This window comes from Paroedura picta, chromosome 4, assembly GCF_049243985.1.
Source record: "Paroedura picta isolate Pp20150507F chromosome 4, Ppicta_v3.0, whole genome shotgun sequence".
Lineage (NCBI taxonomy): Eukaryota > Metazoa > Chordata > Lepidosauria > Squamata > Gekkonidae > Paroedura > Paroedura picta.
In genome coordinates this window covers 67,771,673-67,799,213 of record NC_135372.1, presented here as the reverse complement: position 1 = coordinate 67,799,213, position 27,541 = coordinate 67,771,673, and the positions used below count along the sequence as shown (strand labels likewise).

The 27,541-nt window shown below is 43.4% G+C and overlaps 1 protein-coding gene across 5 annotated transcripts in view; it reads left to right on the top strand.

Moving 5' to 3' along the window:
- The first annotated feature begins 804 nt into the window (after positions 1-804).
- The window catches only part of NEXN (nexilin F-actin binding protein), a 46,950-nt gene continuing 20,213 nt past the window's right edge, over positions 805-27,541 (top strand). The window contains exons 1-4 of one of the 5 annotated variants that reach the window (XM_077333271.1): positions 805-932; positions 22,953-23,037; positions 26,066-26,257; positions 26,440-26,521. In XM_077333271.1, coding sequence (XP_077189386.1) covers positions 23,011-23,037; positions 26,066-26,257; positions 26,440-26,521 — 301 coding nt within the window. In that variant the 5' untranslated portion in view covers positions 805-932; positions 22,953-23,010. Of the gene's footprint in view, positions 933-1,640; positions 1,916-22,952; positions 23,038-26,065; positions 26,258-26,439; positions 26,522-27,541 lie in introns of those variants that run through there. The other 4 variants (XM_077333269.1, XM_077333272.1, XM_077333274.1 and 1 more) reach the window with 4 other exon arrangements.

Below are 27,541 nucleotides of genomic sequence, written 5' to 3'. Positions count from 1 at the left end.
CATTGTGACAGTTAAGGAGAAAAAGAAATGGAGAACTGGTAGCATAAGAGAATGGGGAAGGATGTTAGGGTCAATAGAAAGATTGCCTTAAAAAATAAAGTATGAGCTCTCATTTCACTATAATCATATCCATAACGATGACCTGTTCCTGTTCACACTTCTGATGAATCTGAATTGTGGAGTGAACAAGGGGGTCTAAAAGTCATTATAGTATTGAATGTCAAGCCAGGAATGACCATCCCTCCATTGTGAATAGAGATATGAGCAGAGAAGGCAGCAGGGCAGTGATTTCTGAGACATTTTAAGATTATTTTTCCTATTATCATTTTATTTGTAGATGCATTTAATTTAATGGTAAGAGAACACTTTGAGGACTCAAATTCATTTATTTAAAATGTATTTGTTGAAAACATTTATATGCTGCTTTTCCACCCAAGTAGGGTCCCTATGTTTTAAAAGCAAATTATAAATAACCTTAACTATTCCTGGTGTCTCTGGCAAGAAACAACATATTAACAGCTGGCCAGCCAGCTTGGTCATCCTTGGTCAGAGTAAAACAGAATGAAAATAGACAGTCCCCAATCTGTGCCCAAGCAAGAAGTAATTTGCAGCAGAAGTAACTGGTCCAGAATGCCGAAAGCCCAGAAAAGTGGTTAAAGGTGTGGGGCATTGGAGTATTCCTGTAATTCTCAGAATATACTGGTGGTTTTGTAGCTCTGGTGCTGAGTGGGACTCCAGGCTATCACAATTATCTGCTAAGTTACTATAATTAGTTTGTTGCTCCTGGTGAGTTAGAGCTATAAAAAAGCCATTGAGGTCTCAGCCTCAAAGCAGTTCTTCTAATGTCCTGAAGCAAAATCTGAAGTGTTGATCAACTGGGCTAGAATCTTTTATCTGTGCAGGAAAAACAGAAGTTACACATTCTTTAAAAAGTAAGTCTTTTAAAAATAACAATTAAGCATGATAGTGTGGATCAAGCTAAGATGTGATTTTATTGAGGTTGTAGTATTGAAGTAAGATGAAAGTGTAATGGTGTGGCTTTGCTGTATGTGTTTAAAGGGTAGTTAAGTACTTATGTGACAGATAATGAATGAGGCTTCCATATAGTTTAGTTGGCCAACCAGTAGCCTATCTCAGTCAGACAGTACTTAGTGAGCACAAGGTAGTAATGATAATGAAATATAAAAGCCTTGCTTCCCTCAGCACTCCAGTTGTCAAAGAGCAGACTTAGCTGGAAATACCACTTCAGTCTAAAGCCATCCCTTTAACAGTCCTTGGGTTGCACAACCCCGATTGCACAACTCCCTGCTCCCCGCGCGTCCATTAATCTCTCTCTGACTTTCTCAGCCTAGCCTACCTCACAGAGTTGTTGTAAGGGCACTATGAAAGGGGCAGTCACACTGCAGGATTTCTGTAAAATAAAATAGTCCACAGTGAAGGAAACGTACTGCACACTCGCTCAGAGTTAAGTAAGCCCTTTCCTGGAAACCGAGCGGGCGAAAAACATACGCCGGCACCAGTCAATTTCAATTGCATCGTGACCGAGGGCCTTCCGGGACCCGCGCCATTCTAATCTCTGGATACCCGCGGGATATATTAATAACCTAACGGTCCTTCCAGCCCAAAATAACCCGGGTGGGCCAGGGAGGGCCCCATGTGGCGCAGGGAGCGCGCTGAGCGGGGAGAAGAGAGGAGGGGGCGGCCGCCGTGTGTGAGTCGGGACAGCTGCAGCCGGGCCGGGGCTCGCCTGGAATGCAGGCGCGGGCTGCGCACCGGGACTTTTATGGAAACTTGCAGAGCCCGACGCTGAAGCCTCAGCCGCGGCAGTAGCAGCGACGCTCTCCAGCTTCTCTCACGCCCACCCTTCCTCTGGGATTAACTGGACGCGAGCAGCGCAGCGCACGGGGGCTCTCAGGTAGGAAAAGCTGCCCTTTGAAGGGGCTGGCGGAGGGAGGGAGACAGGGAGGGCGCCTTTTTCTGGCACAAAGGTCGGGCTGAGGCCAGTGCTTGGCGCGCAACGAGGCGAGGGCGCAAAGTGTCGAAGCTGCCCTCGCGCCAGAGCCTTCTCCGGAGCCTTGTTCCCTGACAGCCTTTCCCTTCCGAGGGGTCTCCGCTGTCTCTTCTGAAGAGGGTCCACGCGACACACACACTGATATCTTTTCCCATCCCATGTACACGCCAGGCTGGCGGCGGGGGGGGGGGGGGATCTGAAGTGCTCTCCCGATTTCTGGCGGTGCTGTATGTTTGTTCTTGGCGAGAAGCGCAGTCTGCTCAGAGCCTTCTCGGACGGCCGACGTTCAGGCTGCTGTCTCTCCTGCCCACCCCCGCTCCCCTCTCTGAGCTGCCCTACTGTCCAAATAGTAGCAGGCTAATGAACACCCCCCCCCCGCCCCATACTTGGAAGAAGACAGTTCTAGAGGTTTCCGTGGGTTTTACTTAACTGCCAGCTCCTTCGGATTGCAGCTTCTCATGGCGGGGGGGGGGGTGAGGGGGTGACGAGCCAAACGATTATGCAATACCATACCACCATTGAGGAAGCGATTCTTGTATATCTTGAAGTGGATGTGACCTTTTAAAGGAGGACCCTCCGGTCCTGAACGTATTAAAACATTGCATACCCACAACTCACAGCTCAAAGATGCCTCCTAATGCAATCCCAGTGTGCCTTCCTTTTCTAGTGCCTTTTCCTGTAATGAAAATGGGATGCACGCTCCTAAACCAAACCAGGGCAAGAGGCAAAGGAGCTGAACTAAATCCTAGAAGGAACAGCTTGGATTATGCAGATTTCTTTCTGGTTCCCGGAGGACGATTGAAAAGAAATCTTTTACTCAAAGGTGTCACACTCACCAAGTGGCTAAGGAGATGTCAAGGAATAAGATGCTGAGCTAAAATTAGAGCCAAGGTAGTGATGGTAATATTGTTGCCAGATGAGTGGGTGGGTGATCTCTAAACCCAGCTCAGCAAGCTTTCGTCATTCGCTTTTCTTGGTGGTAGTTGCTGCCATTTACTTAACTCTTACTATATTTTTGGGATGATATTGACTAATGCCATTTATTTAACTTAGTTCCTCAGTTCAAGCGTTTGGCTACTTGTTTCCACTGGGTAGTTTAATGAATACTGTATTATTCAGAGAGAGATAACATTTAGAAGCAGGAAGCAGATCAATGAAGCAAGATATATTGCTAATATTTGATGATGTACAATTGGCCCAGATGTGGAAGACTGAAATCCTCTTATAAAAACATGTCTTGATCAAGTGAGCCAGCTGTCTACATAAAAATATGCAAGCAGCTTTTTGAAGAAATATTTTATTATTTGTTGAGACTGCCGCTCTCAGGCCAGCTGGCTCATGGTGGTTTACAACAAAGGAATAAAACACAATAAAATCATCCTAGCAAACATAAAACCCCAACCCTCCCCTAGCTACATTAGACATTTTCAGATGTTTTGAATGTATTTGGAGGAGGGGCTACATAGATATTGTGATTTTACTTTTAAAGGATTCTTTAAGCATGTTCCACCTGCCATTTTCAAATAATTTTCTTTTTTAAAAAAGCATTTAATCAACTTTGCTGTGAAAAGCAAAGGAGGCATGGGGTCAAGACATATGCAATACTATGGATGACCTCCGTCGCCAGCTTGACCGAGGTGGCTCTGCTGTGCTAGTTCTTTTAGATCTGTCGGCCGCGTTTGACGTGGTCGATCACGAGCTGCTAGCGAGCTGCCTCGCCGGTACGGGGATAAGGGGTACAGCGTTACGCTGGATACGCTCCTTCCTCCAAAACCAGATACAGAGGGTAGCCGTAGGAGAGGAAGTATCGGGCCCTTACCGGCTCCCTTGTGGGGTCCCACAGGGCTCGGTGCTCTCTCCTACATTATTTAACATCTTTATGCGCCCTCGACGAATGAGTCTCTTGTGGCGCAGAGTGGTAAGGCAGCTGTCTGAAAGCTTTGCCCATGAGGCTGGGAGTTCAATCCCAGCAGCTGGCTCAAGGTTGACTCAGCCTTCCATCCTTCCGAGGTCGGTAAAATGAGTACCCAGCTTGCTGGGGGGTAAACGGTAATGACTGGGGAAGGCACTGGCAAACCACCCCGTATTGAGTCTGCCATGAAAACGCTAGAGGACGTCACCCCAAGGGTCAGACATGACTCAGTGCTTGCACAGGGGATACCTTTACCTTTACCTATGTGCCCTCTGGCTCAACTGGTATGGAGCTATGGGCTGGGTTGCCACCAGTAAGCTGATGACACCCAGCTCTTTCTCCTCTTGGATGGCCACCCGGACTCCCCCCCAGATCCATTTGCCAGATGTTTGGAAGCCATAGCTGGATGGCTCGAGCACAGTCACCTGAAACTCAACCCCTCCAAAACGGAGGTTCTGTGGTTGGGCCGTAGGGGGGGCAGATCAGGAAGCGCGTTTACCCTTTCTGGCCGGGACGCAACTTAATATCGCGTCTCAGATCAGGAATTTAGGGGTGACCATTGATGCCTCACTAACACTCGAGGCACAGGTTAAACAGGTAGCTAGCCAGGCATTTTTCCATCTTCGCCAGGCTCGGCTACTAGCGCCCTATCTGTCCTCCGAACACTTGGCCACAGTGATCCATGCGACGGTCACCTCCAGACTAGATTTCTGTAACTCGCTCTACACCGGCCTGCCTCTGGGCTTGATCTGGAAACTGCAACTCGTCCAAAATGCGGCTGCTAGAGTCCTCACAGCTACACCGTGGAGGGCTCACATCCAGCCAGTTCTGAGGCAGCTGCACTGGTTACCGGTCACCTTCCGGATCAGGTTCAAGGTTTTGGTTCTGACCTTCAAGGCCATCCGTGGTTTAGGCCCAGCATATATGAGGGACCGCCTTTCGCCCTATATCCCCCGCAGGGCTTTACGCTCTGCGGGGGCTAACCTGTTGGCCGTTCCCGGCCCCAAGGAAGCCCGCCTGGCCTCGACCAGGTCCAGGGCCTTTTCGGTCCTGGCCCCAACCTGGTGGAATGAGCTCCCGGAAGAGCTGAGGGCCCTGCGGGAATTACCAGCATTCCGCAGGGCCTGTAAGACGGAGCTCTTCCACCAGGCTTATAACTGAGGCCGGGCGGAAAGAAGATCAGCCCCTCCCTCACAAACTGGCGGTAGAGAGTGTCACCCCCCCTCCTGTAGTTGAGGATGTGGTGACCAAATGAGTAAGATTAAGCCATCGTTGTTGCCACTATTGTAAATTTATTGGATCTCATTGTTATTTTATGGTTTTAGGGGACGGGGTTATGTAAGCCGCCTCGAGCCTTCGGGGGGAGGCAGGGTATAAATACAATAATAAATAAATAAAATAAATAAATAAACTATATTGGACATGTCAGACAAAAATGGGAAAAATGCTTACTAACTAAATTGCCAGGAAAAGTTGGTGACTATAGTGTCTGCTCTGTGAATGGGAAATTCCTATTTAAATTTCACCTCTGCAATGAGTTCACTAGGCAAGCCTCTAGAATCAAGCCACTATATCTTAGGCTCTATCTGCAGTATGGATACAGTGATATTGGTAATAATATTGTTAATACATTATTGGGATACACTGGAAGAACTTTGAAGAGTGACAGACACACAACGCATGACATGCTCACTTGAAGAATCACTGAATTGTACATTTTGGACAAATACTTTTGCTGTTTTTTTAATTTTGCTTTTTAAAATCTGCTAAGAAATATGTGTATGAGTATACACACATATACATCTGGTGCTTTATTGGCGGTAAAAACTGTTTCTCAACATCTGGTGGCTGGCATTCTTAGAAATTAGGAACTAAATCAGTATCTACTAGAAAAATAATGAGTTGCTATTCAGAAGTAGGCATGAAGGCCAGATAAAGAAAAGGCTGAACCTGTGATCTAAACTGCTGTGTAGCTACATCCCATGAACCCAAGGGGTCTTAACACTTGTTATTCAGATGGCCCCTCCCTAAGCCTCATTGCAAATGTTTTTTGAAACTAGAAGGTTGTGGCAAAAATAGTTTCATATGACCTTGGATGTTTCAGAGCAAAAATTAAAACGTTTGGTTGAACTACAAGAAGCCTGTCACAGGAGTTTAAGTAGCTCTTTTGGAATTACATTTTATAGACTATTCATGACAAAGCACGTAGTGATGTGCCTAAACATTTCAGAAAAGTGAGCTACGTATAGCTTTCTTTTTTATTTGGAAGCTTTGTTTCTCTTTAGCATGTTGGAATAAATTGTCCCCAGTAATTCTTCCTAACTGCTGGCATCCTCAGAATCCAATCCCTACCATTTATTGATGGTAAGTATTAACTGATTTGCCATTTGTGACTCATTGCTGAAAAGGAACAGCTTAATATGTCTTATTCTTATTAGGCACATAAGCTGAAAACAAAGGATACATTTCATATAAATGCAATGCAATATATTTTTCATTATTTTCTTTTGCTTATCATAAGTAGTTTTGCTGTTTTCTTTATGATTTTTGTGCTGGTACCTTTGATGTACATTTTGTATATTGTGAAGCCTCCTTTCTTTATAAAATAGTGTAACATCAATGTTTGCATATGGTGGTGGAAGATTAAGGGAGTGGGATTGTCTTGTGTATATGTGATAGTTTTCATATATGGATGTGGAAAAAGCCACCCAGTTAACATCAAGTAATAAGTCTTGGAACAATGCACTTCTTTCTTTAATTTATGTTCTGTAAATAAGCAGTAAAATGGAAACTGGCATCTATTATCTGGGACATTCTTACTAGAAATGTAATGAGTGGACCACCACCACAGCCTGAACACAAGTATTTCACTGACTTAGGAATATAAAGAGGATTTTAAGATTCAGCTCTATATAAACCCCTGGAAAGATTACTGAAAGGCTATATGGAAGTGGTACAAGGTGACTAGCATGGTCGGAAGAGGCAGTGAGGATGAAGTCAGGAAAAATGAGCTGGTTTTGATGCCTCTGTGTCTACCCATGAAAGAAAGTTGAGTCTTCATATTTCTCCCCTCTGGAAAAGCTTCCCAGTTTTTTGACCAGCAGTCTTTGGGATGAATCACCACATAAGGAGATGTGACGGGGCCTAGGTTGATTGTGGGCTGTATATCAACTGCTTCTGAATTGTGTTACAGTCCTGGAATTATTAGTATTTCTCTGGAAATCTTAATGGAAATTATAACCAGCATCATCACAGCACCATTTATTCATACAATCTCCTGCCAGATGTATTCAAGATGTGCTCATGGACTTATTATGGAAACTCATTGTTCTAGCTAAGTAATTATTCTTCTGCTTTTCAGTTACAGCCCAAGTGGTACCTTTAAACCATACACTAAGATAGAAAAATTGCTGCTAATGCCCTAATGCATATTTAACCATAGGTAGAGAGAATGCCTGGAAAAAAGCAACCGAAGAGAAGCAACATTGGTGGGAATTCTAGTTTACTTGCTGATCCTTTGTGACATCTGGACCACCCCGGGGTGCGGTCATTGTCCCCCTGACTTACATCTGCTAAATATACGACAGGGAATAGGCAAGTTGAGTAGGATTCATAAGAGTAGCTGCTGCTTCCATCCATGTTGTTATACTGTTGTAGTTGCTGGCAAGCTGGTAGAGCTTGCCGTCTTACAGGATTGTAGTGTTTTTATCATCATATGGTGAACTGCCATGAGCTGACTGGCCTGGGAGTGGCAGTATAAAAATTCAATAATAAATAAAATAAATAAATAATATTTTCTATATTGAATCAATCAGTTAAATTTTTAAATCAATGGAATTTTGAATTGCTGTATAGCAGGGTTAGTCAAACTGCGGCCCTCCAGATGTCCATGGACTATAGTTCCCATAAGCCCCTGCCAATTCATGGAAATTGTAGTCCATGGACATCTGGAAGGCCGCAGTTTGACTACCCCTGCTGTATAGTATTCAAAGTATTCAGGAGTCAAATGTAGTGTAGTGGTTAAGAGTGAAGAAGTATCTGAGAGCCCCAGGACTGAATCAGCACTCATGCCTTTGAAACTCGCTGTTTGACCTTGAGCTAGTCACACCCTCTCAGCCAAACAGTGAAGATAGCATGATGGAGAGTTGAAGGCTGGAATCTGCCGCAAGTCCCCTTTGGTGAGAAACAAGGGTGTAAATAAAATAAAATAAATGTGCTGGAATAATATCAAATACTGCCACCTTATATACATTTTGGACTTTTTGGTTGGTCTATCTTTTAATTTTGTGTTTTGCAATGAAATTATATTTTACAACTAATATTCTGGGCAGTATTTTTATTTAAAATCACTGTTGCAACTTTTTCAGTACTGAGTCTATGGCTATTGAAATCATGTGTTCTTCTGTGGAATCTAATGATGTGGTGAAACCTGGGATCTCATCGTATCTGCCTTCTTTGCAATTTTTAGTCATTATACTGAATTTAAAACTATTTTTAGAGAGCATAAACTACCTTTGTACATGCTTTCATGTTCATAAATATATAAACAGATACAGAGTTAAATCTGGAAACAGATTACGCCACTTATTTGGTTACTCTGGTTCTAGAATTTCTTAAATGATTTAAATTGGAACTGTCATGCACCCATCTCTTACCCTTTCAAAGACGTTGCTTTCAGAGAGGGATAATTATATTAGTCAATGTACCATCTTTTTGATATGTCAGTCCCCCCTTCCCAACTGCCAGAAAAACTTTTTAATTTGGCAAGAGAATAATATATTTGGCAGATAGCAGACTACTTACACTAGCATGGATTCCAAATGAGATCCTAGCCCTGTTTACCTAAGCATTAACAAAATTAAGAATTAAAAAGGCAACTGATTGAACATTAGTCCAGCTTACAAATTAAGTGACATTTCATCGTGGAAGGGGAAAAAAAACAGAAGACAGGGCAGGGTTCTTAATTAGGAAAATATCCCTGACTTCTTGAAAGCTTGCAGTTCAGGTCTTGTTACATCTGCACATGCTGCCAGGCGTCTAGGCAGTATCATTTGCCAAAAGTGCTTGTCCTCACTTGTGTTGAAACAAGAATACTTCTATATTTTCTTTCCCATGTTCATGCTTCTTCACAGTGGGCAGGCTAACTGTTGCAAGATGTTGTCTCTTTTATGCATTCCATTACTATCCTGTTGTTCCTCTGAAGAACTCAGGGCAGTGTACATTGCTCTCCCCGCTTTCAATTAACAGAACAACACTGTGAGGTAAGTTAAGCTAAGAGTACGTGACTGAATCAAAGTCAGCCAGTAAGCTTCACAGTAGAGGGGGATTTGAACCTGGGTCTCCCAGATCCTAGGCCAATGCTTCAGCCCACGCTTGCCCTCTAGGGCTCTATCTTAATATTATCTGCTATTGTTTGACTAGCAAGATGCTTCAGTATTGTGCTGAAAATCTTTAGAAGTGATAATCTCCTTAACCACCCTCTTATGAAGGTTTAATTTTTAAGACTGATCCACAAAAATGTTTTAAATTATAGAAATTAAAGACGGTTTAAAAACTTAGTCTTGGGGGGAATAAAGAAGCAATTCCAGCTTTGCTGCTATATGAATGTTATTGATTAAATCTGGTAATGTGCTCCATGTGAACATGTATATGCATACAGAATAAATTAATAACTTTTGTTCTTATTTTCCATAAGAGTAAGAAACAGTGTTTTTGTTGCTAACATCTTAAGCAGAAAAGAAAAACACAGCCCGCTCTGGTTAGGACAACCGTGTGTTAGTAAGTGTCAGAGACTGTGCTCAAGCTCTCCCATTACTTTACGTAGCCTAGATTCAACAGTTAATATTTACGGGTGTTATGTCAGTATTCTTGTCTAGGTAAGAAATCTCTTCCTTTTGTATCTTAAGATCTGAAGTGACCATGGTGAAGACAGGAGAAGCCAGCACTGGATTAGGTTTTTAAGTCACTGTATTATAAAGAATAGAATTACAGCTCCCTTAGGGATGTGCCATTCATTTCAGATCTGGATTTTGGGTATGGTTCTATATTTATTATTCTGATATTTTGAAAGTGTTATTAGTACTGGGTTTTTAAAAATGAATATCTTGAGGGTTCTGAAACTCTGGGACCATTATTCTGTCATCTCCCAACCCTGTCTGAGACAACAAGAGCTAGGAGGGGAAAGTGGAAGCCAGCCGCAACATGCCTGCATTGTCCTCGCTGGAAGCATCTCCCTGCCACTGGCACAGCAGGCAACAGAGCCTGCCCAGCAGCCAGGAAATGGTGGGCAAACTGATGGACTCCTAGACTTTCACAAGGCTTTGACCATCAAGCAGTCATTTCCTTTCCCACCACTGGGGCCTTTCTGAAATTGACAATTGAAAAGTTTTAAATCAGTACAATGGTAGAGCAATATGTATACCAAGTCCCTAGCTTTTTCAATTGTAAAGATATAAAGTAAAACATACATCCCTGCAATAGAATGAGCTAGAGACCTCAGCTTTCTCTTTTTTAAAAGTAGAATTCAGAGAACCTGTTCTGTGTACTGTTGTACTGATATGCCATTCAATTGGTGATGAGAGGGAAATAGCTGCCGCAACAGCAAGCCTTACCAGAGTCCTAGAGTTTCCCAGCCTGTCTACCCTTTTATAACTGGGAGGTTGGGCTCTGCTTAAGGTGACCAGATATCTGGCCCTGCAAGGCGGGACGCGCTGCTGCCCTGGCGGTGACGGCAGTAGGCGGGCCCTCCCTCCCTCCCCCTCCTACTCCCCCCGACCCCCGACCCTTAGAAGGGTGGCATAGTAAGGAGGCATCTACTAATGATCTTTACTCCCAGGAAGGAATGCATTGAAGAAGACTGTTCTTTAGGTACCTGGTCCCAGGCTAGGCAGGACTTTAAATAACAAAACCAACAGTAACTGGCCACACGAGCCAAGCACTTATACAATCCCTTCTATCCATCCACTTACAATATGCCTAGGTTCACAGAATTAGCATTTCTGTCAGATGGCTATCTAGCCTCTAATTAAACACTTTGATAGAAGGAGAACCTACTACCTCCCGAGGAAGCCTGTTCCACTGAGGAACTGCTCTAACTGCCAGGAATTTCTTCTGAATATTTAGACAAAATTTCTTTTGAATTAATTGCAACCCATTGGTGCTGGGGCTGCAGACCCTCTGGGGCAGCAGTTCTCAGCTGCCCTCACGCCGCGATCCCAACTGTGGTGGTCGCATGCACACATGCGGAGGCAGCGTGCACAGGTGTGCAACAATCTGGAGGCAGCCAGTGCCATGGCTCCGATGTCTACTGCCACCCACTGTGTGCTAACACCATGGGCTTCTGCCACTGCAGCAACCAACATGGTGACCCCTGTGGGAAGAGGCCAGGTGACCCCAAATTGGGGCAGAACCCCAAGATTGAGAACCACTGTTCTAGGGCAACAGAAAGCAACTCTACTCCATCTTCTATGTCAGTGGTACCCAACCTGCGGGCCGTAGCCTGGTGCTGGGCCGCGAAGGCCATGGTGCCGGGCTGCGGCTCCCTCTCCCCTCTCCCTACCCCCCCGCAGTAAAAAACTTCCCGGGCCGCAAGCTTTTTACTGCGGGAGGGCGGGGAGAGGGAATCAGGGCGGGGCCGCGCATCGCGTATGCACGGCCCGTGCGGGCGCGGCCCGATGCACAGGCACGACCCGCGCAGGCGCGGCCCGATGTCCTGCCGGTCCCCAGCCTCAGAAAGGTTGGGGACCACTGTTCTATGTGACAGCCCCTCAAGTACTTGAAGATGGCGATCATATCCCCTCTTAGTCATTTTCTCTTCAGGCCAAACAGACCAAGCTCTCTCAACCTTTCCTCAGCATCCTAATCTGGTGAGCCGGGTTTGATACCCCACTTCATCTCCACATGCAGTCAGCTGGGTGACCTTGGGCTCGTCACAGCACTGATAGAGCTGTTCTGACCTAGCAGTAATATCAGGGCTCTCTCAGTCTCACCTACCTCACAAGGAAAAGGAAGGCGACTGTAAGCTGCTTTGAGACTCCTTTGGGTAGAGAAAAGTGGCATAAAAGAACCAACTCTTCTTCTTCCTCATACGTCTTAGTCTCCAAACACCTCACCATTTTCATTGCCCTCCTCTGTACTTGCTCCAGTTTCTCTACACCCTTCTTCAATTGTGGTGCCAGTATTATTGCTGTGATAGTGAGGTCATATACTGCCAACAGCTGGCTCCAACCTGCAGTCTACCCACAGCATTCTGCACTGGCTGCATCTTATGAACACTTTTCCAAGGTAGACCAGTTTTTATACAACAAGGCATGGGTCACTGTGGCTAGGCCAGACTGACCGAGGAATGGATGCAGTTGATGCACCAACTAGAGCTGGGCAGATGCACTCTGAGCCACAGCCAGCCACCTGGGTTGCATTTTTTAAAGGTAACTGCTGTGTCAAGCAGCAATCCCAAGTAGAACCCCATACAAGCCTGGGGAAATCTGAAATTCTTGGTCCGCCTTTTTACTAATCCAGAGAACCTCTGTCTTGTCAGGATTGAGGGCCAAATTGTTCACCCTCATCCAGTGCATTACTGATTCCAAGCACCAGTTCATAACAAGAGCGTCCTTGAATTAGATGAGAAAGAAAGGTAGGTCTGGGTATCATCCACATATTGGTGACATCCAAGCCCAGACCTCCTTAGGAGCTCTCCAAATGACTCTATATAAATATTAAAATAGCAAGGGGAACCCGGCTAGAGCTCTGCTATAAAAGTTGTAATAAATTCTGTTCTCCAGGCCCAGAGTATAGAATAGGATTGACAGTTCCTCCACCAATAAAAAACAGTTTTATATATATACTTGTGCTAGCAGCATGGCCTTTGGGGTGACAATAGAACTATCACTACAAGGAGCACCTGGGATCGCCCCGTAGAGGGTGCGTGTCTGTCCATTCCTCTGGCTGCCTTAATTTCTAGCAGGAGAAACCTTTGTTCCCTTAATTGAGGCTATGGAGGCCAAGCTACATGTTACCTACAACACCTGTGTTGCAATCTCTGTACTGTTCCAATTATAGTACATGTGCTGTCAGAAGGAATGGACGGGCACACATGTATATATATAGTAGTAAGTAAGCAGTTTTATCACCTTACCTTAAGGTTTCTGGCTTTGGGTTGGAGAATATCTGAAGGTTTTGCTGGTTCAGCAATTTTCTCCAAGCAAATTGATCTGTCACTTGGAAATCAGATGTAATCCCAAGAGATCTCCAGCCATCACCTAGATGTTGGCAACTGAACCCTGGTTGAGAAAATGAGAGCTCCCCAATATTTGACTGTTGCCAGATTTCAGCATCTCTCTGCTTTAGTGCCTGTCTGCTTGAGCACTGAGAACAAATTGTCTAACTGCAGTAAAACCATTCATAAAAGGAAATAATTCACAGAACCACATTCAGGGTAATAACTATGGAGGGGGCAGTGAAAACCAGGCTTTCTTTTAGAATAAAAAACAATTGCTCTTTACCTTTTAGAGTCCCAGGGGAAAATATACTGACAGTATTTGGACCAGTTGCTTTATAGGAAACTAGTAATCAAGCCCGCTGCAGGGGAATGCAGCGGGCGCTAGGGCCTTACCGATGTCGTCGGCGCGCTGGTCGGCTGTTGGCGGCGGGCTGATGCGGCGAGAGGCGCTTTGCGCCTCTCGCCGTGTCAGCCCGCCAGGCAGGGAACCCCCGGCAGCCGCGCTTCGCGCGACTGCCGGGGGCTCCCTGGGTCGGTGGCCTGACGCGGCGAGAGGCGCTTTACGCCTCTCGCCGCGTCAGGCCGGGAGGAACTGCGAGCCGCGCTGCGCGCGGCTCGCAGTTCCTGGAGCTGGGAATCGGAGGGACCAATCGGCAGGCGCTTCGCGCCTGCCAATTGGTCCCTCCGATTGTCTGTCGTGAGGAAGGGTCCTATCCGGACCCTTCCTCATCACAGACTAATCCCACCTTTACACCCCTTAGCGAATTATTTAGTCTTCTTGTGTAAGCCCAGCACTGCTTTTCATATGTAGTCTTAAGTGTGAGCTGGGCCTTCTGCATATATGCAAAATGTTTTATTCCCTCCCCCCAAAAAACCAGGAGAAAATTTCTGGAACTCAGCCTCTGTTTGATTACACTGCACACATGAAAGGCATAGTAGGTACTGAAGGTTAACTGTATGGTTGAAGAGGCTCATACTACACAACATGGTTTGAGTTCCTCCCTGTTTGGATTATGAACTGGGGATTACAAAATGCCTTGTTAGTTTCAAATTATAAACATGGAAATAATAATGTGATCCAAACGTTCTAAAAGTTGGAGGGGAAAGCATTATTTTGTGGTTTCCCCCTCTGTTTCTGCATGAAATATGTGGTTGTATATATTGTATTTACTATATCATTTTAAAGTTATAAACCACCAATTAAAATATTAGTAGCAAAAAGAAGAAATTCTAGGTAGTGGATATTTTTGGTAGGCACTAACAGTCCAAAACATCAAAGTACTGCTGACTATGACCCCCTAACTGGGTCAAGTTAAGTGAAGAAGTTAATTGTTATTTGAAGGAGGTCATTTAACCATTTCTACAAAGATGCGGGCCAAATAAAGATAATTAAATATTACATATAGTGTTCCTATCTGTCTGAAATCGGTGGCTCACAGCAAATGAATGTAACAATATAGCTATATTTAATGGATATAGACTGTGTACACAAAATATATCCATGTAATGTGTATTTCACCTCAGAGTATGGGAGTTGGTTGGGTGTGATTCAATATGGCAATTTGGAGAGGTACTGTGACTCAGTGTTGAATATTTGCTTTGAAGAAGATCTTTTTTTTTTGTACCCCGCCTTTTATTACATGAAGGAGTCTCAAAGTTGCCTACTCTTCAGCTTCCCACAACAGACACCCTGTCAGTAGGTAGGCTGAGATAGCTGTGAGAGAACTGTCATTGGCCCTGAGCTATCCAGCTGGCTAATATGGAAGAGTGGGGAATCAGTACTTTGGAATACAGGCCGTCGCTTTTAGCCACTACACCAAGCAGATATTTGACATTTTTTTGCATCTAGAATGGCCCAAATTCATACCCTGACATCTCCAGGTAAAGGCATTGAGTATTAGGTATTGAGAGACTTTTTTCCTGTTTAATACCTTGGAGAGATGCCCACCAGTCATCTGGGCTGCATGAACTAGCAGACTGGCTCATTAAGCAGCTTCATGTGTTCTTTACATTCCCAAAATATAGATTGCATTCTTTTAATAAGTGGCATTTTTCCAAGCCAGGCATTATTCCATCACAGCCAAGGGAATATTTTGCATTGTCAGAATGAAGAAAATTATTCCACTGGCCTGGCCCTTAGAAGCCATTGCAGATAATCAGTGTCCAGTATTTATCTACCTCATCCATTACAAAATTTGCAAGGACCTACACAATACAATTTATTGCCATGCATAACAGGGTAGGAGAAAGATATAAGAACACAAGAATATAAGAGAAGTCATGTTGGATCAGGCCAACATTCTGTGTCACACAGTGGCCAAAACCCAGATGCCATCATGAGGTTCACCAGTGGGGCTAGAACTCCAGAAGCCCTCTCAGTTGTTTCCCAAGCACCAAGAATTCATAGCAGCACTTTCCCAGACAGAGTGTTCCATCTATACCTTGTGGCTAATAACCACTAATGGACCTCTGTTCCACATGTTTATCCAATCCCCTCTTGGAGGTGTCTAACTTAAAGATGCCACCACTTCTTACAGCGGTGAATTCCATGTGTTAATAGCTTTTGGGTGAAGTACTTCCTTTTATCTTACATTATAATATGTTTTTTAAGGTGCAGTGACCAGAACTGTACATAATATTTCAAATGAGGCCTCACTATGATTTATATGGGGACGTTATGATACTAGCTGATTTGTTTTCAGTTCCCTTCCTAATAATTCCCAGCATAACATTTCCTTTTTTTATTGTAGTCACACAATGAATTTACATTTTCAGTAAATTGTCTACCATAACTCTATGATCTCTCTCTTTGACAGAAAATTCGGACCCTATTAATGAATATTTATAATTAGAAGTTTAGTGTCATTTGTGCATTATTATGCACTTGCCCGATACACCCAATTGAATGCAGAAGTCCAGAGAATAGCTAGAAGAGATAAGAATGCCTTCTTAAATGAACAGTGCAAACAAATAGAAGAAAACAATAGAATAGGGAGGACAAGAAATCTCTTCAAGAAAATTGGAGATATGAAGAGAACGTTTCATGCAAAGATGGGTATGATAAAGGACCAAAATGGTAGGGACCTAAAAGAAGCAGAAGAGATTATAAAAAGGTGGCAAAATTATACAGAAGAACTATACAAGAGCGATCTTAACATCCCTGATAACCATGATGGGGTAGTCACTGACCTGGAGCCAGACATCCTAGAACATGAAGTCAAATGGGCCTTAGGAAGTCTGAACAACAATAAAGCTAGTGGAGGTGACAGCATTCCAGTTTGAACTATTCAAAATCTTAAAAGACGATGCAGTAAAAGTGCTACACTCAATATGCCAGCAAATTTGGAAAACTCAGCAGTGGCCACAGGATTGGAAAAGGTAAGTTTACATTCTAATCCCAAAGAAGGGCAGTGCCAAAGAATGTTCAAACTATCGCACCATTGCACTCATTTCTCATGCTAGCAAATTTATGCTCAAAATCCTACAAGCAATATATGGACTGAGAACTTCCAGAGGTACAGGCAAGATTTCAAAGAGGGAGAGGAACTAGAGATCAAATTGACAACATATGCTGGATCATGGAGAAAGCTAGGGAGTTCCTGAAAAAACATCTACTTCTGCTTCATTGCCTGTGCTAAAGCCTTTGATTGTGTGGAACACAACAAAATGTGGCAAGTTCTTTAAAGAGATGAGAATACCAGAGCATCTTATCTGTCTCTTGAGAAACCTAAATGCAGGTCAAGAAGCAACAGTGAGAACCTGGCATGGAATCACTGATTGGTTCAAAATTGAGAAAAGAGTTCGGCAAGGCTGTATACTGTCGCCTTGCCTATTTAACTTGTATGCGGAGCACATCATGAGAAAGGCGGGATTAGAGGAGTCACAAATGGGGATCAAGATTGCAGGGAGAAACATCAACAACCTTAGATATGCAGATGGATACCACTCTAATGGCAGAAAGCGAAGAAAAACTAAAGAGCCTGTTGATGCGGGTGAAGGAGGAGAGTGCAAAAGTTGGCTTGAATCTCAACATCAAGAAAACAAAGATCATTACATCCGGCTCTCTCAATTCCTGGCAAATAGATGGGGAAGAAATTGAGGTAGTGACAGATTTTATTTTCCTGGGCTCCAAGATCACTGCAGATGGGGACTGCAGCAAAGAAATTAAAAGATGCTTGCTCCTGGGGAGGAAAGCTATGGCAAATCTAGACAACATCCTAAAAAGCAAAGACATCACCCTGCCAACGAAAGTGCGTCTAATCTTCCCAGTTGCAATGTGTGGCTGTGAAAGTTGGACCATAAGGAAGGCCGAGCGTCAAAGAATTCAGGATTTTGAACTCTGGTGCTGGAGAAGACTCTTGCGAGTCCCTTGGACTGCAAGGTGAACAAACCGGTCAGTCTTAGAGGAGACCAGCCTGGACTGCTCCTTAGAAGGCTAGATTCTGAAGATGAAACTCAGATACTTTGGCCACCTCATGAGAAGGAAGGACTCCCTGGAGAAGAGCCTATTGCTGGGAGCGATTGAGGGCAAAAGAAGAAGGGGATGACAGAGAATGAGGTGGCTGGATGGAGACATTGAAGCAGCCGGTGCGAACTTAAATGGACTCCGGGGAATGGTAGAGGATGAGAAGGCCTGGAGGATCATTGTCCATGGGGTCGGGATGGGTCGGCAGCAACAGCAATGCACTTGCCCACATGGAACCTCATTCTACATGTTCATTCCTGTTCGCCTAGCCTAAACAGATCCTTCTGGAATGCTTCACAGTCCTCCCTGTTTCTCACTGTCCTGAACAACCGAATACGATCTGCAAACTTAGCCACTTTGCTGCTTATTAATGAACAGGTAAAAAACACTGACCTGGGCCCTGAAGTACCTCTCTGTTTACCACCTTCCACTGTGAAAACTGCACATTTATACACCTTTTGTTTCTTGTTAATTAACCAGTTTTTAATCCACAAGAACACTTATCGTATCCCATGACTGCTGAATTTACTTAGGAGGCTTTGATGAGGAATTTTATCAAAAACTTTCTGGAAGTCTAGGTAAACAATGACTGTTAGGTCACCCTTGTCCACATATTTGTTTACCTCCTCAGAGAACTCTACAAAGTTAGTGAGACAGAATCTTTCCTTACAGAATCCATGCTGATTCTTCCTCAATAGTTTTTGTTCATCAATGTGCCTACTAATTTAATAACGGATGCCATCAATTTACCTAGCATCAATTTACCTGGTTTTTTGCTACTAATGTATTTGAAGAAATGTTTAATGTTCAGTCTTTATATTTTTTGCAATAAGTTTCTCATAGTTCCTTTTTGCCTGTCTGATCACCAACTAGCATTTTATTTGCCAAAACCTGTGTTTTCTTTTATTTACCTCACTTGGCACATTTTATTTACCTCACTAGCCCTCCCCTACTTAAAGGAATCCTTCTTACCTTTTACTGCCTCCACTACTTTTTTTGTTAACCTTGCAGGTCTCTTTATATATCTATATGTACTTTTCCTATCATGGTATAAATTTTATCTGAGCTTCCAGGATTGTAGTTTTAAATAGTCTCCAAACTTCCTGAAGGGATTTGTAGTCAGAAATGTCAAGATGGAACTATTGTAACAGAGACTTGTGTATATTCAGGCAAATATGACTGTCTAAAGGATGAGATTCACAGAATTTTGGCCTTTCTGGCTGGTGCCAAGATGCTTAGCCTTGATGTCTGCTATACAATTTTCATAAAGAATTTGGGTGATTTAATCCGAAAGATTTATAATAGGTTCAGTATAAAGAATACTGATTCTTGGACACACATATAAGGACATGACCAACCATGCTTTATTCCTGCTTATCCTGGTGAAAGAATGATAGTTCTACCTGGAGGTACAGCTAGGAGTGCTGTGATATATGGAAAAAAATCTTTGTACTTCACTATGTAACATAATGTTTGAGTTCTTATTATAAACTATAAGAAGAGCATAGTTACTCTGGGGGACCAACAACAGTGCATAGAGGCAGAGTATAATTATCCTGAATAGATCTATGGTGTGGCCTCATTTGGCATACAGTGACCCTTCCTGCATGCAGTACTTATTTCGGTTATTGGAGAAATTGTCAGGATCCCTTTAAACTGAATCCAGTCCCTGTACCTTGCACCTTTTATTTTAATCCAGTTTTCTGTTGGGATTCTGCACTTCAATGAGAAAAGGCAGATACACTGTTTTTTGGGGAAGGAGATTTGCCTCATGGTTGGTTTCTTCTTATTTTTCAATTCCAGGCCAGATGTGTTTTCTGAAATTGCAGTTGGAGATTCTTCTATCTGTAGTTACTGTTGGATAGCCATTTCAGCAGACCATTAAATCTTCGTGGCTTTCCCTTCATTAGTTTAGAAAATCAGTACTGGCTGTTTTATTTTCAATCCTTTTCCTGTTGCCCTCCCCTCCCTCAGGAATGTTTGCCTTGTTCATTGCTGTAGCATACTGTGTTGACATTTTACTCTAGCTGTCTGCTGTGACCCAAAGGTCTCTTTTCTTCTCTGTTTTCTTCTCTCTTTTCTTCTCCCAAGAAGCCAACCCTTTGAACTGGCACATACCATCTTGATCCTATTGCTGGTGGCTCGTGTTGGATAAGAATTGTGCTCCTTGCAAAGGGAGCATGGCAGTCGTGACCTGGAGCATGATCCCCAAATAAGTTATCTGACCCCTGGGGATTTCCATGGTGCTTAAAGATACCCTGACCTTACTGGTGTCTTGGGTGTAAGGCCTTTGGAGATCGACAGCATCTGCGGGCAAAGGTCATGCTGACGCCTCACAAAACAAAGCCTCACCCAGGCCTCAGCACTTACCACAGCATTCAGCCTGTGGAGTGTTCATCAACAGGGATGAGGGCAGTTACGACATGCAGCAGACAGTGACTGTGCCAAGCTTGGAGGAGTCACAGGCCTGCTGCTGAGAGGAAGAGGAAGGGAAGCAGGCAGGCTGAGGTGGTGGTAGAGGATGGATGTGAGGGAAACTGGGCAACCAGTCTCACTGCTTGCCAACGGCAGTGGTGGATTTGTTTCTCCCCTTCCTTTCTTCTTAGCAGAGACTGCAGAGAGAGGTCCCTTTGCAGGATAGGCTCCTTTTCAGCATCAGTTTAACAATCACCTCATACATTGCTTAACTCCCTATTTGTTTTTTGGTTTTTTAATACTTCATATGCTTAGAAAAGGAAGCACTGAGGAAGTGGGGAGGAGGGTGGCAAAAGTGCTTATTGGTAGCAAACAACTCAGTGAGGGCTGTGGATTGGCAGCCCCTGAGGGTGAGAAAAGGAGTGGGGGGGAGAAATCCAAGGGAAGCCTTTCAATTACCTTAAGCTTTGGAGTGAAGAAAGGGGGAAAACTAAGGGCCATTCCGTAGCAAATTGTTTGCTGAACGAAAAATCGCCATTTTAAATAGTGGAATTTGGCGTAACGCATACCTGCCTTTGTAGTGGAATCCAGTTGTGTTTCTATCGTTTCCCACAGGGTTCCGGTCTCGGCAAAAATTGCTAGAAAGGAAGCGCTATTGCTGAGCTGTGTCCCGCCCCTGGCCGTCAAGCAGCCAATGGGCGGCCGTTATCATGCTCCCAAACAGCCCCTTTCCCTTTAAGGAAGGTTTAAAAAAAAAAAACACCCGTTGCAACGAATATGCGTTGATTCATTGCAACGGAGAGACCCATCCAGCTAGCAGGTAATGTTTGAGCTGCCGTTTCATCGTTGCCAGGCACCCCCCGAGTGAAAAAAAAAGTCCCCCCCCCCTCACGGGCGCGATTTTTGGCCAAAAACAGTGTGAAAAATAAAGTGAAAATAAACCAGCAAACGGGCCTCTGTGATGCTTGTGCTTGGTGACTTTAAACAGAGGGGCTGCAGCCAAGGAAGCCTCTCTGAGTAAACGAAGGCTCGCTGGTGCGTTGATCTCCGCTCGCTCGGAGAAAAAAAAATGGCGATCGCTTCACCGGAAGATCAGAGGAGAGAGCCAGGGGGAGGGACTTTGCAGAAACCGCAACAATGGTAATGCACAGAACTTTCCCGCTAGTGTTGCAGATTGGTTGCAGGAGTGTAGTGCTTTCCGGAGGGTGAATCCACTTTTTGGGATTTCCCTGAAAGCGCTACAACGAAGCGCTTTTTGTGGATCGGTTTCAGGAGTGTTGCAGATTGTCAACGACGTTGTGCATAACGGCAAAACTGTAGCGATTTCAATTAGTAACCATTGTGCTATTTTGGACGAATGCGGAACGGCCCTAAGACAAAACCAGTTTAAAAAAATCTGGAGAAACAGCGACCAGAAAGCAAACTGAGTGCTGAAGGGAGGAAAATGAATGCAGAATAAAACTCAACTGATTTGTGCAATGAGACCAAGAGTAAAGGCAGAAGCAAAACAAGCAAAGTAAAAGACACACCAAGGGACATGCAGAACAAAAGCATGGAAAAACATGAGAGAAGGCAGGGAAAATCTGGGAGGTGCATGGATGCACCATGCTTCCTAGAAACATAAAACCCAAGTCAAGTAACCCCAATTGAAAAGGTCAAACTAGCTCAGAGCCACACAATCAATTTGAGCCAGAGTCTTGGTGTAATGGTTAAGAGTGCTGACTTCGAATATGGCATGCCAGGTTTGATTCTCCGCTCCTCTACATGCAGCCAGCTAGGTGACCTTGGGCTTGCCACAGTACTGACAAAGCTATTCTGACGAAGCAGTAATATCAGGACTTTCTCAGCTTCACCCACCTCACAGGGTGTCTGTTGTGGGGAGAGGAAAGGGAAGGCGACTGTAAGCAGCTTTAAGACTCCTTCGGGTAGAGACAAGCGGCATATAAGAACCAACTCCTTCCCCCCCCTCAACCAGTCCATACTGCTGTTTAAGCTCAGGTCGAAGTGCATGAAAGGACTATCGTCTATCCCTTGTATTGTGATTACACTGACTAGATTAAATGTTCCAATATAGGAACAAAAAATTAATTACTGAATGTGTGGCAGGGAACTGCAGCCATTGCTCGCTCTCTAGCAAATGTACCTCCATGAAATACCTCTAGAAGTTATTTGCATTCACGCATCACACTTTTCAGCATCCACTGAAAGCATTGGGTGGGCAGCAGAGAAGCAATGTATGAAGTAGACTGCCCTACTGTGTGTACAAGAAGCTTGTAGTAACTTTTGTGGTTCTGGGGAGCTATTTAAGTTTATCTCTGACTTGTTATCTGAAGTGTTACTAATTTCTCCATTCATTATGTACAATACCCATATTTGTAAAATTCCCACACGTGTTTTGAGGCTATGCAATATTAGAGGAAAGTGATGTTTGAATTGTGATGGGTGTATTTACAGGTCTGAGACATGAAAGTAACTAAGCATATTGGATGCTGGTACAATTCAGCTGAACAAAACAAATTTATTTTTCACTAGTATTACCTTATTATTCCTAATTCCTAACAGATTAATAAAATAGTTTTTGGCAATTAAGAGATTCCACGCTTTTTAGATAACTTTATTATCTGTAGATTTTGGAAAGTCTATCTTGTGCTTTAATTCAGCCATCAGTACTCTAATCTTGGTTTAGATATTCTGGGGTGGTTAGTAAATGGAAGATTTTTTATTATTAAACAGCAATTAAATGGTGAAAATTCATATTGAACATTAAAAAGTACACAAAAGGATTGCTTCATTCTTGCCTTCATAAATAGTCATGATTTTCCCTACCTGTGACACAACTAAATGTGCGTTCTGTTCCCCTAGATTAATAACATATAGGGTTGACTAAAACGTATTAGTCACATGGCAGTAATAACTCCTTTTTTTCTACAAGGTAAAACCTGAAAACTTACATTTTCTACACATCTGGTGCTGGATCCCAGAAAGTAGACATGAATGACATTGCACAGAGGGCAGAGGTATGTATGAGGTTTTCTGGTTTTAGTACATTAATAGTGTAATCCTTGGAGCCATGATGCTCAAAATGCTAAATGGATTTCTCTAGAGAGGTAATATGAACACATAAGCTTTGGGATATAATTATGTTTAGCTATTACCATCAAGAAATTAATGGGAGATCAGAAGCGTAAAGGAGAATGGGGATATTCTGGATGCAGAATAAATAGGGAACCCATTTTGGGTGAGGAAATTCCATGAGTTCAGCAGAGTTCCTGAACTAGATCCAGACTAAAATTTCTACTAACACAGGGCAGACAGAAATTCCCTGCTTTGCCCTTCCTTCTGCATCTCATTTATTAGGGAAGGGTGAGATATAAGAATAAAATAATTAGTATAATTATCTCCCTGAGGCCAATTCCGCAACAGCTTAGGCCACTGCTGGTGTATTGTGGCAATACTGCCTGCTCCACTGCTTTATGTTCCTATGGGGAACATTTAACATGATGAACTTGGTCTGCCCCAGATTTCTGCATCCTGATGGATGCGGCTGGCGTGGAAAGGTTCTCCTGTGCAGGGGGAGCAGCCGGGGGGGGGGGAGGGGTTGCAGGAAAGTTGGATTGTGTGTCAATGCAATCCCACATTCCTGCAAAAAATATGCCCCATTTGGCCTCACAGTGCCATGGAGCATTTTCTGCCCCTTCTGGGGCTCCATAGGAAGGGAGGAGCCAGGCTTTCCAGGCCCTGATTTTCCATGTCCACATGGGCCTGTAGCTGGACAGGCCCCATTGGCTCCTGTGGCGAAAAAGGGAATGCGGAAGGGCAACGGAGGGCCTGATCCGCACCAGGCCTGGGCCAGGGCTGAGATGGTGATGACATCATGCGGCTGCGGCAGCCATATGGGCACTGAACCGGCCGTTAGTACTTGTGGAGAATTGATATGCCTGATATGCTCTTCCTGAGGGACATAACATCACCAAGAATACTACTAGGAACAAATTAGCAGTCTGAAACAGGAGGGACAAATTTGCAGAAATTGTATTCCTCCTATTAGTGGAAAATATAGTGTGGATCCAACCCCATATCGTCTTTGGATCTTCTCCGGTCTACAACGACTGTTGATTAGATGCTTATAACGAGCTCTGTACTCAGAACTCCATCTCCAGGCATATGGAGGCTGACAGATCAGGATGTGGACTGTAGTGAGAAGAGGTGTGGCTTTCCCTCCCATTCTATTTTTCCAACCTAAAATTGTCTCAGCAAGCTGCTATTTGCCCTGTTAGGGTTTCCAGGGCTGTTTCAGGTAGAAAAATGGCATGGATGGGAAGAGTTAAGCCCTCTCCATGTGCTCTGTGCTTGTAACATATCACTTCATGGTGTGTACATCTGACTTATAGACCAAGAAGCAGTTTTGTGTGTCCTTATATGCAGATGTATGTTTAGTGGTAAAACAATGGTTGAAGAATATACATTTAAAAAAAATTAACTACAACTTTCATAGTCCCAAATCTGATCGAGAAGAGTAGATATGTTAGTTTGTTTGTAGCAATTTTTTTTAGAATTTGAAAATATAGAAAAGAGCAAGAGTCCAGTAGCACCTTAAAAGCTAAGAAAATTTGTGGCAGGGAATTAGCTTTTGTGAGTCACGGCTCACGTCTTCAGATACAAGTAGAATGTGAGTCCATCTATGTGATCGGTGTGATTTATGTGTCAGCCGTGCCCTTCCACCCTCTACATTGGACACAAGGAATTAATGGACAGAAGCCTGACATTAGAAACCACAACATTAAAAAAACAGTGGGGAAGCATTTTAACCTTCCAGCACCAGGACATTCAGTTGCTGACCAAAGAATAGCAATTCTCTAACAAAGGAGAGTAGCAGTTCTCTAACAATTTCAGAGCGAGATTAGAAAGAAAAACTGATAAAGAAGCTCAAGTCAATGCATCTACCTGGACTTAACTGAGAGCTAGGTTTCCTGCCTCAATACCAGTGTGGGGTTCTTCACACCTACAATCCCTCTGCATATCACACCTAATTCAATCACACCTGCTATTGTTATTTGACATCTGAAATCACTCCACATTCCAATATATATAAGAGCTTTTTTTTTTGACCTCCCCTTTTAATACCAAAAGGAGTCTCAAAGTGGCTTACAATCGCCTGCCATTCCCACTCTCCATAACAGACACCCTTTGAGGTAGGTGAGGCTGAGAGAACTGTGACTGGCTCAAGGTTACCCAACTGGCTATATGTGGAAGAGCAGGGAATCAAAACTTGGTTGTCCAGATTAGAGACCTGCTTTTAACCACTATACCAAGATGACTTTCATATCAGACAGATGGACTCTTGTTCTAGCTGTATCTGAAGTGAGCAGAAACTCACAAAAACTCATAACCTGCCAAAATAAATTAATTCTTTATTTATTATTTATTGGATTTCTAGGCCATCGCTCTCCAAAAAGGTCTCGGGTCCTACTGGACTCTTGCTCTTTTCTACATTCTCAAATTAGCTTTGTTTTCACTTCAATTAAAATGAACGGGAGACATAAGCAGATGGGCTTGTCAGTGTCCAGTTTTTGGCTCTACTAGCAGCTGTTATTAAAATTTAAAGATAACATTTTTCAAGTTTTATATCCAAGTTACTGGGAGATCCAAGACTAGATACAGTAGAAACAAGATTAGAGTTGCCAGATCCTGTTCTTGAGAGGATCCTCATGCTTTGCAAAGGATAATGCCTGCCAGACACAGCTTTTCTCATACTGCTACACTGGAGAATGCCAAGGGAATACTTTATTTAGCAAAATCCATCTTCTGTCCAAGTCCTACAGGTGCAGAAGTCTTCTCAGAATTGGTCCAATATATTTTCTCTTTATTATGGAAAAGATTGTAAATCTACATAGCTTAATGCAATTTAGGGTAGTAAACAACATGACTATTTCTACTGTCTGATTCGATATCTTTCATGTCTGTCTTACTGTCTAATTTTGCTTCATCTGCTTCTATCATATTTTCTTCATCTTATTCTTTGCCTTCTCCACTATCTTCACAAAGATTATCCTTTCTTCGTCTAAACCTGTCCCAAAGTCCTATGTGCCCAAACTTCAGAAGGGTGATGTAAAGGATAAATTTGAAGCTATGCAGAAAGCAAGGGAAGAAAGAAATCAAAGACGATCTAGAGATGAAAAGCAAAGAAGAAAAGAACAATATGTTAGAGAGCGAGAATGGAACAGGCGAAAACAGGAGGTCATGTTCTTTGCAAACATTTTTCAATTTTAACCCTTTAAGCTTTTAAATTAATTTAGACTTTTATTGTGTACTTTGACATTCTGAAATGAAACATTGTCTAACCTTGTATAAAATGTCCTTAGAATTAAGCTCTTAAGTTATGTTCTCAGTCTCATTAATATCTCTGTTCTGTTGTTTAGATGAAAGAACTACTTGCTTCTGATGATGATGAAGAAATGCAGTCTTCTAAGGTGGAGAAAGCTTATGTTCCAAAATTGTCAGGTAAGAACAGAGAAAATGTCTATGTTTTCAGAGATTTGGCCTTAGGCATCCATGCTACTACAGTGCCATCTGAGATAACCTGTGGAAACTATTAGGAGGCTGTAGCTAGTATAGAACAGTGTGGCTCATCGTTCAAGAGAGAAGACAAGTAAGGAATATATTTTTCCTATTCTGGCCTCACTGCATCAGCTGTCAATCTCATGGCATCCAGGCCCTATTCAAAATACTGGTGATAAAAACCCTTCATAATTTAAAGCCATGGTCTATTCAGGGACACTTTGTTCCATATGTTCCTCCTTAGATCTTCAGGGAAGGTATTGTTCCCATTTGCCTCTTAAAGAAGTAAGAACTTCCAAGACATGAAGTCATGCCTTCTTGATACTAGTACTCACATTAAGGGATATGCTTCTGCTGGAGGCAAGCCTTGGCATTTTATTTCTGGCATTCTGACAACTGGTTAAAACATGGTTGTTGAGGAAAACTGTTTGTACTAGCTGAAATCTCTTAAGCCATGAAACCTTGAAAAAGATTTATGATAAACAAAACAATCTGGCTAACAAAATCCCTGCTGTTAAGTACTCCCTTTGTAGTAAATTGTGCATATCAGCACAAACAATGGATAAGGAATCTGGATGGAGAAAAGGAAATATATATTCCCACTGATTTTAAAAAGTTGAATTTCCTCTGACTATCCATCTTCTCTTGGGAGACCTTCCAAGGTGGTATAACTTCTGGCCTGTCAAAAATGACTTGGTATGTCTTTTGAATAAACAATATCATACAAGACTTATTTTATCTAGGCACCCAGGGTTTTAGGTGTGTTCCCATGATGTTTAATTCTCCAGCTTTAAATCTCTTGTCTTCAACAGATTGAGACTAGCAAGCTATCAAGCTTTTAGAGCAGGGGTCGTCAACCCCGGGTCCGCGCCCTGGTACCGGGCCACGAAGGGCTTGCTACCGGGCTGCCGGCAGCCACGCCTGCCTTTCCCCCCCCCCTGCAGCAAGAAGCTCGCCAGGCTG